The following is a 12,575-nucleotide window of genomic DNA, read 5'->3' on the forward strand; positions in this document are numbered from 1 at the left end:
AGAGTATCAAGAAGATCACAGGCTCCCTGTTTTGGGTTGATCTGTTTGGACTGCAGCGTCTCTTCTCCAAGCTTCTGGGACTTGGAGGAGGCCATGGCTGGGAGGATAAGGAGACCAATGGCTCAATCAAGACAGCTGAGCTTCAGTGAGCCTCTGGCTTCAGCTATACTGGCCAGACCACATTACAGCAGTTCTGGAGTTGGGAGAGCCAAACCTGGCCTGCTGGTTTCTTCTTTCCTCAACCTCCACAAAAATCTAGGCTGGGGATGGGGGAAGAATTCATGATAAAATGAACTGGTATTTTTTGTTGAATTTTTAGTTCCTCCATGGCTTTCTGAGGGCACTCTGGGTCAAGAATGCTTTGAAGATAAGCAGAGAACTGAACCAAGGAGGAACAGGAGGCAACATTTCTAAAATTTTGTGAGCTGGTAGAAAATCGATTACAGTGAAAAAGCTGTCATTCAGATATCACCCAGAGCTCTTATACAAAGAACAGTGACAACAGTTCACATCCTGGGCATAAAGAAAGCGATGGGAGACTGTTTAATAGCTGTTGAGAAGAGAATAGCTCTGGTGAAATAAACACTCAGAAGGGAAGAATATCAACAGGATGCTTCCTCTGTTACTATCTTAAGATGTCAAAGGCAAACATAGCCCTTTCTCATCGTGTCAGAGAGAAAGGCTGGGATTAGCTGGAGCATCTCCTCCCCAATCATATCCTGGTAACCCTGCCAGTCAGGACCCTGGGCTGATCTGGGGCAATATTGCACTCCAATATCAGCCTAGAATCCTTTAGAAGGAAGCGACAAGAGCACCAGCCCCACTCACTCTGCAGTGCTTTATTGCTCTTGATGGGGCAGAAAATGTAGAGTCAGGTACAAGCCAGAGTGGCCTCTTGATACAATCTCTGCCCTGGTAAATGCTCTCACAGGAACACAGGACTGGCTGCAGCATCAAGGGCTCCCCTACCCAAAGCTCACCTTTTGAGCCCCCGAAAAAGCGTGGTAGAAGCAGGACACGTAAGTCATGATGGCCTTCTCATCGGGCCTCAGAGTGCCCACAATATCTGCGCAGAGAGAGAGAGAGAAAAAAGGCAGGAGAGAGTGAAAAGTGCAGGGGCAGCAGCTGGAGCCAGGGCCCTGGGCTCATGCAGGAGAAGAGAACAAGCATTTGCTCTGGACTGGAAACCAAACCCCAGCTTGGCTACAAGATTCTGGTGTGTGTGCCTGTGTGGCTCCTCCTATCTCCACAAATTGGTTTCCTGGATTCAGGTGGTGTGAATGTGGACCAAAAAGCTGTAAAATGATGAATTCCATTTCCAACCACATCTTTCAATGCTGGACATCTGCCTGGATGATGGAAGGTGTGTGTGTGTGTGTGTGTGTGTGTGTGTGTGTGTGTGTGTGTGTGTGAAAGAGACAGGACTATAATGGGGCTGGGCCAGCCCCAGACTCAATGCCTACAATTATCATTTTTCTATACCCAATGATGCAGTCTGACTGGCTCTGCTGGGGGGAAACAGACAGTCAAGTACCAAGGGGAAGGGGAATGGTTTCCAGTCAGCAAGAGGCCACTGCCATCTGCAAGAGAAACAAGGTGAGCATGGGAGGCTGCAGGGGCAGAGGGACAGCGAGGCAGGCCCAGCCCTCTTCGTCGGGTACCTTCTGGGCTCCCGAAAAGGCATGGTAGAAGCTGGACACATAAGTCATAATGGCCTTCTCATCAGGACGGGCTGTGTTCACGATGTCTGAAAGTGAACAACAAGGGTTAAAGCAGCCGGTGGAGGGTATACCTGTTCACTGGGATGGGGGCTGAAGGAAAGAGAAGAGAGCACAGGGGTGCCACGTTCAATGACATACCAGGAAAGCGGTTGGCTGCAGCTGCCTAGGAGACAACATTAGTGTAACAGAAATGCTCTGGCTCTGCCCCCACTAATGAGCTGTGTCATCTTGGTTCACCTCTGTCCCTCTTTGGACCTCAGATGAACCCTCTGTAAAATGACAGGACCAAACAAGATAAACTCTATGGCCTGACATCCTCTGTGCACTGTCTCACTGGTATGGTATATAGGAAGCTCCTAAGCTTGCACACACAAAAAAGACCAGACCAGAAGGATTGCTCACCAAGGCCCATCAGATCACTGACTATGCACAAGGAACAGGGCTGCTCCAAAGGAAGCTTTCTCTTTTCAGGAGAGCTCTTAAGGTTTTGTGGATTTTTTCAAGTCATTTCAGCCTAGTCTAACTCTTAGTGATACCACTTGGGGTTTTCTTGGCAAAGATACTGGAGCAGTTTGCCATTTCCTTTTCCAGACTGTTCCACAGATAGGAAACTGAGGTAAATGGGGTAAAGTGACTGGTCCAGGATCATACGGCTCAAGTGTCTGAGGCGAACTCAGGAAGAGGAATCTTTCCGACTCCAGGCCTGGCATCTTATCCAATGTGTCGGCTAACTGTCCCTCCCATGGTGAAGGAAATAGGAAACTCCCAAGGCTAAATCCTGCCCATGGGGAAAAACAGGACCAAGCTCCACTGGCTTTGAACGCCATAAAACAGTGAGAACAGTTTATGGCTGTCTGCCTTGAGGAAGGGCTTCCTTGGACCTCTGGCCAATATGGACGAAGGGGTGAGATATACATCTTGTTTTGTTGCTCTTAAGTCTTGTCTGACTGTCACCCCAATTGGGATTTTCTTGGCAAAGATACATTTGCCATTTCCTTCTCCAAGCAAACTGAGTCAAATAGGGTGAAGTGACTTACTCAGAGTCACTCAGCTAATATGTTTCTGAACTCAGGAAGATGAGTCTTCCTCTACTCACTGAATCATCTGGCAATACCTAGCACCTTGCTTAGAAATTTAAAAAAAAAAAAAAAAAGAGCTTTAAAAAGTCCTCCATGCAAATTCAACCTATCCTTCAGAAATCAAGTCTTACTTTCTCTGACTACCCTGTCAGACATGGACTTTTCTCCTTTCTCTGACACCTTTTAATGCTCCTATCCAGACTAGAAGTTTCAAAAATCAATCTGTAAAACTCCTGAGGTGCAGCCTAAATCAGATTCAAATGTGTCTGAGAAATGTGTAACAAAGCAAAAATAACAGAGGTGATGGCAATTTGTGGTTCTCTGAGTCCTTGTGCAGCAGCCAGACCGCTGCAGGCTTGTTTCTGTCCAAGTTGACATCATGGATCTTCATTCTACCATATGACATGGAAACGCACTCTTCTGTTTTATGTGTTTGTTCATTTTATTTTATCTTATTTTATAATGAAGTACTTTGAAAAAAGGGGCAAAAAGCAGGTCCTCAGCACAGACTTGCTGCACAAATGTCAAGGGAATGAAAGGCCAGTAATCCAAGTGCTTACCCTCAGCATCCAACATTTTGGGGATGTCCAGATACTTCTCAGCGACTTCAAAAGCATTGTTCAGGTTTGTGACAGGGTCATCCTGGAGGGAACACAAGAAGGTGAGTGATCTACTAGGGCTGGGAGAACAGATGATTTCCAGGGAGGAAAGAGACAGGAGTAAGAGGGCAATCTTAGGCTTCTCTTGTGCTGTGACCTATTCCAAGTGTTTGCTCTCAACATCACCAGTGTTGATAGAAAAAGGTGGAAAGACTGCGCCAATCAGAGGGTAGAGCTCATCTTAGAATTGGCTGTGGGGAAAACCAGACACTGACAAGGAATCCACATAATGCCATCTCCATACATCAGGTCCTTCTTCACTCTTCTCCTCTCCCATCTCCCAAGAGCTCTCCAAAGTAAAGGACCAAATACTAAAGGAAGGCATTCAAGGCCTTGCCATGGTCCCCAGAGATCCCCTTGGCTCTGGACAATCCCAATTTTTCATCGTGCTCTCAACATAACACCCATGTTCTTGCCTCCAAAATTTTGTAAATTTGTGCCTCGCCCCAACTCCATGAGGGAGCCTCTAGCACAAGTTCAAGTTACTTCTAGGTACCCTTTGGCAACTGCTCTTGCCTTCAAGAGCTCTATCACGTTCTACTCTTGTATAATCCTGATTTTGCTGTCTGCATTGTTGTAGGTAGTGTCTCAGCATCTCACATAGGAACTGGAAATTTGAAGGGATGAGAAATGTCTAAAGGGTGGACTGGAGGAGCTTCCTTCGAATGGAGCAGAGCTATCAAAGACCTGATCAGGACCAGGCTTACCCGTCCCTAACTGAGCCTAGGACACGTCTTTAATAAGTGGCAGAAGCAGACCTGGCAGGATAGCTAAATTGGACAGGGCCTGGTTTTAAATGAATAACAAGGCCTCAGGATTTCAAGAGTGACAGTGTCCACAATGGAGCCACAAATGGACAAATTTCTTTCGGCACTGACCTATGGAGCCTAAGCAATGCTAGGAGAGCCCAAGGGAGACAGGAATTTAAAGGCGGTGGCAGTGATCCTGGCACTCAGCCGTGGGGTATGCTTTACATGTGGGGCAAGTGGGGCTCAGGACCTACCTTCCGTAGCTTGTCATATTCTATCAGCTCTGGCCTGTGCCTATGGATCAGGGCATTGAAAGCAAGACCATCCTTCCAGCTGAGGGGGGGGAGAAAAAAAAGACAAGTATGAGTCTCCTCTCTAGTACCTTAGGAGCAGATTTTACTTAAAAGTCTCACACCTAGTGACTAATTCTAAGAGAACCAGGAGAGAGACACTGCACAGAGTTGGAAGGCCCTCAAAGACCATCAAGTCTGATTTCCTAACCTTATAGATGAGGAAACCAAGGAGCAGAGAATTAAGTAACTATACTAAGATCAAAGGTCACTCTGTCAGGGTCAGAGTAAACTGACCGAATGAGGAATGAAACTCAAGTCCTCTGAACACAAAGCCATCACTATTCTTTCCACTGATATAAAAATGGCACAATGGATAGAGTGCAAGACTAGGAGAAAAGACAACCTGAGTTCAAATCATGCCTTGGAGACTCACTAGCTGTGTGGTGTTGGTTAAGTCACTTAACTTCTCTGTGTCTCAATTTTGTCACCTGTAAAATGGAAGTAAAAACAGCTACCTCATAGGGTTGTTGTGGGGATCAAACGAGTCCCTTATGCTCTTGTTAAATTTGTCCTCTGTTAGATGACAAGTAGTGGACCAGATAGTGTCCAGCTTCCAGCTTTGATCCTCATCAACCCTCTAACCTCTCTGAGTGTTACTTTCACATCCCAGATTCTGTATCCAATGAAGATAAAGGACTTCAATAACAAGAAATGATGTTATTTCAGAAACATGGTTTGACAAGCAGTCTTGTCTAGGTTTGTTGTGCACTCACTGAGAGATCCCTCCTCCCCACACCTAGAAGAGTGGCCAGGGCCTGAGACATAGTCTCAATCCTCGGGTCTTACCTGATGTGGAAGTTCTGCACGTTGACATTCTTGTACGGAGCAGTCTTTCTCTGACACCAGAGGAGGAGACCCTCCTTGGCAGAGGTTTCTGTGAGACAGAAAAAGCAACAAAAATGAATGGCAGACTTTGATCCCCAGCTGCCGCAGGACACCAACCCAATAATGACAGCAACGATTTTCTACATATACAATTCCATGCCAATGGTCTTGTTTCCTCTCTTGGGAGTCATTCCTCAGTCCTTCACTCCCTTTTTCAGCCTCATTAACCCTTCTTATTCCATTTTAGGCACCCATGGGTATAATCAACTTCCTTTTTCAGGGAAAACTTAGCTCAAAACCACCTCCTACAGAAAACTCTGGTGTCTCAAACTTCTCTACCTGATCATAATCTTTCCTCAGCCTTGTGATTCCCCACCAACTGTTTCTCCATCCTCACTGAGGCCTCCACTTTCTCAGTGCCTCATATCTATACTTGCCTCCCCCTTCTCGAGTTCGATTCCTTGGTACATCCTCTCTCCACCATCATTGATTTCCCATCTCCATCTCCAAATTACTACTGATAATTTTCTACCAATTCCCAGCTCTGAGTGATTCCTTCACTCTTATTCACAGGTAGTTGAATAGAGCTGGAGGATATCATGAAAACATGTTGACCCTCATTAGACAAATATTCTATTCCTCCCTAATTAGTTTGTTGTAGCATAGTTCCTGTCCCAATTCTTCTCACCTCTCCTCTCCTTGCTGAGAGCTCCCCCCTTTCTCTATCACTCAGACATCTCCTTTGCTCCCATCTCCAATGAAGAAGTGGCCATCTTCCCTCTCTAAAAACTGAAGGCCATTAGCTCATCATATCTTGTTCTGTGGCCCACACTCTATCATTCCTCCCCCACCTGTTTAATGGTCATTCCCCATGGAAAAACCTTCCTCATTTGAAAAACCTGGGAAGGTACAGCAGAACCACTGAAGAATACTGTCCTGTCCTCAGGTATCCTCTTCTTCAGAGCTGATCAAAGTGCTTTCCTCTCTCTTTGTACTCTTCCAAAGCTGTTGATCCTCTCTTTTTTCAAGGGTGAGCTTTTATGATGCTGTTCTTTGTGAGATCTCACATTAGAGTCCATGTTACATCTATTCACAGTGGGTGTGCCTTTCTGCCCCGAGACCCCTTCTCCTACTGCTCAGTACTCTCTTTCTCGCTTACTGATTTCATCAATTCCCATGAGCATCATTTCAATAGATGAATTTCCAGTCTTGGGCTCTCTGCTGAGCAAATCACACAGATCCAGCTGCCTCCTGTACCCCTCAACCTGGATGGCTCAATATCAATTAATTAATCTTTCCTTTCAAATTGTCCTTTCTCTTTACTTACTTACCCATTCACTTGGACTCATAATAATTTTAGCTGTCATCCTTGATTCCTCATTCACACTCACTACACTGATTCAAATCTGGTCATTTTTCTCTTCACCATATCGCTCATACAAGTCTCCACTTCTCCTCTGATACAATACAGCTGCCTCCTGTTACAGGCACTGTCACTTAGAACATTTCTACCAGCTCCAGTCTCCAATCATTGTCCATTTGGCTGTCAAGGTCTGACTGTCACCCACTCTCATCAGCGAGCTCCAGAGACTCCCTGTTACCGACAGGCTGTCTCTCATGGAAAACTCTTCACAGTCTGGCCTCTTCCCAGTTTTTTAGTCTCCATATAGCTCAGACCCTTCATACAAGCAATGGGCCCATCTCCCAATACCATATGGGCATTTACACGCATGGTTGCTTAGTACTCTGTCCCTCAACTCTACTTCCTAGCTTTTTTCCAAGACTAAGCTACAGGAATGTCTTCCCTTTCATATTAGCTTCTTTTGCTCTGTATAGATTGTGAGTGTACAGAGATATCTATAGGTTTTCTCCCCTGATTAGAGAGAATACATATACTTGTGAAGGCAAGGATTTGGGGGAGGGGGAAAGGTCTTTCTTTTTTGTACACCCAGCTTTAGCTAATTGACTTGAAGACAATAAGTCTAACAAGTACCAAAATAACATCTCTTCCTCTTCATAGTAATAAAGTGAGGCATTATGATAAAATAAATTATCCCCCACCAAATAAGTGGTAGAGGAGAGAAATGAAGGTAAATTACTGTTTTTTCTAAGTAAACTCTCCCCCCTTCCCCCCCAATTTCATTTTTAATTTTTAGTACCTGAGAGACTTAAGGAGAACCCAATAAAATATAATTTGGTGGCCAAGAATGAACTATCCCATACACCTTTTTAGTAAAGATTAAATTATTAAATACTTCTTATTATAAAGGTTAAATTATTAAATAATTTTTATTAAATATGTTGAAATATCATGTCTTTAAACTTCTACTGGCAAATGTTGCTAAAATATATATTCTTGATTTAAAAAAAAAAGTTAAATGGAGAAAGATAAACTTTGTTAATTCCACGTCTGTTGTACCTCAAGCATGAGTGATAATACTTCTATATTTCAAAAGAATCAAGAACTGAGAGCCAAAAAGATTTTTAAATATCATCTAATTCTGTTTCTGATATCTGGAAACTGAGGCAAAGGCACGGGAAATGGAGGGCAAAGGGATTTGCCCAAGGTCAAGGGTGGTAAGCAGCAGAATTTAAGATTTGAACTAAACTTTATAGACTCCAAAGCTACTGTTTATTCCCCTATAAAAACTGAATTCTTCTCTCAGACTCCTTAATGCAAAATGTTCTGTCTTCCCAGTCTCTCCAAGACAAGACAGGTAAATGCAAGTGGCTGGATGGCCTCTGAGCTGAAAGCAACAAGGAGGATGGAACCTCTTCAGAAAGGAAAGTTTGTGTTACTATGCTGCCAGCACATGAATCTATGAAGTTGGTGAAGGCAAATGAGGATTTCTGTCCTAGCAGACAGATTTTTACCTAAGGAAATGCCCACTTCTATAGACTAAGTGTATAAGGTTCTCAAAAGGATATAAAATGAAATTCTATGTTTGTGCTGGCTGAAGAAAAGATTAGATAATACATGTTAATAACCTGTGAGGGAAAATGAGTCATCCTTAGCCCACATCTCAGAAATCAGGACATAAAAATCCAATGTACTCACATTTCGAAAAATCCAGCTGAAATGATAGAAAAGAGCTATAGAATAATGGACTATTTTCCCTTTCTAATCAGGCACCCCACTGAACTATGCTGGGTTTGGCATCTCTTTTTTCTCATCATATTTCACCAAATCTAGGAAGCCTGGAATGTGATCCTGCAGGTATAGGTGAGGCAAAGGAAAACAATTCCTTATACTGCTTCACTTCCATAACAAAGAAGGAAGTGGCAAGTCAAGACCAGTAGGTACTGTTATGACCATGTGCTAATGTTACCTCATCTCTATTCAAAATGCTAGATGCTTTATTTGAAAAAAGAGTCAATTCCCAACAAAGATACCCTACTGAAATAATCTCAGTGGAATACAATTTAAATGGGCTGGCAAAATGTTTGTATGTCTCACACGTGACTGGGCTAGGCAGCTAACTCAGCAGCCTACTAATGCTTACCTTCCACAGAGATGTCCTGGATGGCAAATCGAAGGATAATGGTCCAAATCATTCCTAATGTCATCTTTGCATTGCCATCCACAATTTCTGAAAATAGCACACAAAAGAATCCTCAAAATTATGAAAGTCTCAACAAAAATGCAATTCACCAGTTCGATCCCAATGCAAGCAATATGGCGTCCCTCATTCTCATCAGACAGGGAGAGAATGTATAGCTGTAGTTAGGGGTGTGGATTTTCATACTTGGCCAGTGTGACAATATGTTCTCTGTGATAGTATTCTATTATTTACTTCAAAGAAGGGTTCTGCGGAAGGGGCAATCACTGGAAAGTAACAGTTACAAAAATTTTTTTTTTCTTTTTATTGTAACTCTTAACCAGAAATGGAAAATAAAACAAAACAGAACACTGTCATGTGCTCAGCAGAACATCGAGGATTCAAAATATATAAAAATAAATTATCAAGAAAAAATAAATTATATACACATTCACACTTACCCACAGACCTATTCACATATACAAATATCTATATATACACATATATAGAGCAACATGCATACATATCTACATATACACACATATTTACACACACATTTATCCATATAAACAACATGCATCTAAAACAATATTAGTATGGCTGACATATAATGTAGATTTCTCTCATGACTGAATCTCTTAAGTTTGATTATATCTAAGAGAAATGATTACTAGCCATACTTTTAAAAATTCTACTCCTGATCCTTGTTGTAGTATTTTGTATATATCTCCTTTCCTATCCCTGAAATTCCTCTACTTTAATTCTGCTTCATAACTTACTTTGCTATTACTTAACCTCCCCCAACCCATGTATTCCTCCCTTGTCTCCTTCCCCTCTGTCCATTCCTCCTCTCTTAATTCTTATAGATTTTGGAGGGTGCTATGCCCTTCATGGTATATATGTAGTGCTGCCTATTTAACATTTTCCTGATGTGAGTACATCAGTGAGTACATGTAGTTACAACTACAAGTCCTCCTCTTCCCCATCAAAAATGCTTCTGTGTCTATTCTTTCTTTGCACCTCATTTGTATAACATAATTACCATTTTTACTTTTTTCTTGGTAGCTTTGCTCTTTAGAGACAGATCATACTCAACTCCACCCCAATCTTTGAGTTACCCAATTGTTGATGTTGATATTACAACATAAATTTCCATTTTAAAAACATAAACAATTTGTCCATACTAAGTTCTTTGAAATTGATCTTTGATATATGTTTTATATTGAGTTCAGGTTTGGTTGGAAGAAAGTCCTGCAAATCTTCAAGTTAATTGAATGTCTTCCCCCACCATTCACTATTATGGATAATTTTGTTGGATAGGATACTTTTAACCTCAAGCCTAGTTCTTTTGTTTGCTGATATATGATTCCAGGACTTGTGCTCTTTTATTGTGGTTGCTGACAAGTCCTATATGATTTTAATTGTAGCTCTAGTGTATCTAAATTGGTTTTTTTCTTGCTTCTTGAAAAATTTTCATTTTCATCTGGGGGTTTCAAAATATAGTAATAATATGGATCTCTTTGAGGTGACAATGAATGAATTTTTTCTTTTTCTTCTCATGTCCTATCACTCCAGGACAATTTTCTTGGATTATTTCTTACATTATTGTGTCAGAGTTCTTTTTTTGATCAGAGGTTTCAGGTAATCCAACTATTCTTATATTTTATCTTTTGATCTGTTGTTTTTTTCTTATGTTTCACATTCTGTTTTATTTTTTCATTCTTTATATTGTTTTGTTATTTCTTAGTCTCTTATAGCTTCACTTGTTTCTCCTTGCCCAATTCTAATTTTCAGCATTATTTTCATCTTTAAAGACTCTATATCCTTTTCTAGTTGGCTAACTTTTTTCCCATAATATTTTTAAATATTTTTCCCATGATATTTTTCTTGGATGATTTTTATTTTATTTAGTTTTTTGTCTCTCATTTGATTTTAAAATTCTTTTTTGAGTTCTTCTAGCTCCATTTAATTACTCTTTGGGGCAGAAGAAGCTTTTTTTTTTTTTTAAACTTCAGTGTCCCCCTCTGAAGATAAACCCCATTCCTCTCTATTCCCATACAAAGTTTCTATAGTTAAGTTCTTAGGAGTATTAGTTTATGCACCTCTAACTGTGAGGTGAGGAGGTGGTGCCTCTAGCTTTACTTCAGTTCTCCCCTCTGACTCAGACCCTAAATCAAAAACTCCATCCTTCTGCAAGTGTCTACAGCAGTAGCATCCCTGACTCTCCCAGTGTCCTGGCTCCTTTTCATCCAGAGACGAATCTCAGTAGCACAGGTGGGCCTGGCATTCCCAATCAATGGCGTTACACTCAGTTTTCTGGGACTCAAATGACCCCCAACTCAGGCCAGAAGGTGAAAGTTTCTGTGGTTCCTGCTGAGGATCCAGCCAAACACAGCTAGTCTCAGGAATCCCCACTTGCTGTTTCTGTGGAGTTAGCCTGGAGGTATTTGTGCTTCACATAGGTTAATGAGTCTTTCTTGGGATCTTCTTCAGTTATTTCTGGAAGATCCTGTTCTGTCCCAAGTCATGTTCACCTCCACTCAAATTTGTTCTGCTTGTGGGGAATATCTGGAGAGTTTGAAATTTACTGACCTATTCCACCATCTTTCCAGAATCCTCCTCTCTCCAGTTATGCTTTTTTCTTTTTTTTTTTAAAGGTCACTCTCAAAGTGTGAAAAGCCACTCACTATCAAGGTATTTGACTTTTGATAGTTTGAGTGCAGTATTAACTCCTTATTCACTGGCAATATTGTCAGTACTCCAAATCCCAAACTCACTTAGGCTTCTCATCTCATGATTCTTGTTCAGGTCATTTTAGTAACTCAGATACTATCCTACTGCTTAGCTAGGCCAACAGAACTTCTCTAGATGTTTTTTCTTCCAAGTCTCCTCAAAGTCACTTATGTTTGTTACTGTTGTTTTTTCAACCAGGCTATCTTCTTAGTTCACTTACAAGCAAGAGGTTTACCATGGGTTGGAGGGTTGAAGGAGATTTACACATGTAAGTGGAGGCAGCGCCAAACAGAGAAGCAGACATTTTTAGGTTGAGTTTTTCCTCAAAATGTAAACTGACAACTGCTTCTTGTCTAGTTTGCCAAAAATATCTCCTCTTCCTCTTTCCTTTATTTTTTTTTTTTTTGTTAGTTAAAATGGTACTTTATCTTTTCAAATACATATAGTTTTCAACATTCACCTTTGCAAAACCTTATGTTCCAAAATTTTCTCCCTCTTCCCTCCCTTCCCATGATAGCTAGCAATTTAACATAGGCTAAACATGTACAATTCCCTCCCTCTTTCTAATCCATCTCTACTTACAGACTAGAATTTTAGCAAAATTCTAGCTGTTGCTAGAAGCAAAATGCTAGAGCCAGGCCAGAAAGAGAGAAGCATACAAGGACAACAAATCTTGGGTTTTGATCTCTCTCTCTCTTTTTTAAAAACTTAACTTAAACCATTACCCCTCACTCCCCAGCAAACAACTTGCCTGCCAGGATAAAGACTTGGCATCCCTCAAAGAAATACCTCATAGTGATACTTGAAACAACACAAATAAATTATGTTGGCATCTGGACCAAATTCCTTGATCTAGTCATTAATAACAATTAGTTTTCTCTGTTTTTCTAAAACTTGGGACAATATGAATGTCCCAG

The 12,575-nt window shown here is 41.4% G+C and overlaps 1 protein-coding gene across 5 annotated transcripts in view; it reads right to left on the reverse strand.

The window, feature by feature from the left end:
- Positions 1 to 12,575, reverse strand: part of ACTN4 (actinin alpha 4) — an 81,250-nt gene that overhangs the window by 16,768 nt on the left and 51,907 nt on the right. For 3 of the 5 annotated variants that reach the window (XM_031963142.1, XM_031963140.1, XM_031963144.1), the window contains exons 4-8: positions 8,890 to 8,976; positions 5,348 to 5,435; positions 4,463 to 4,541; positions 3,361 to 3,442; positions 1,662 to 1,747 (exon numbers count right to left, since the gene is read on the reverse strand). In XM_031963142.1, the coding sequence (XP_031819002.1) occupies positions 1,662 to 1,747; positions 3,361 to 3,442; positions 4,463 to 4,541; positions 5,348 to 5,435; positions 8,890 to 8,976 (422 nt within the window). Of the gene's footprint in view, positions 1 to 980; positions 1,067 to 1,661; positions 1,748 to 3,360; positions 3,443 to 4,462; positions 4,542 to 5,347; positions 5,436 to 8,889; positions 8,977 to 12,575 lie in introns of all 5 variants that reach the window. The other 2 variants (XM_031963143.1, XM_031963141.1) reach the window with 1 other exon arrangement.

This window comes from Sarcophilus harrisii, chromosome 3 (assembly GCF_902635505.1).
Source record: "Sarcophilus harrisii chromosome 3, mSarHar1.11, whole genome shotgun sequence".
NCBI classification, from domain to species: domain Eukaryota; kingdom Metazoa; phylum Chordata; class Mammalia; order Dasyuromorphia; family Dasyuridae; genus Sarcophilus; species Sarcophilus harrisii.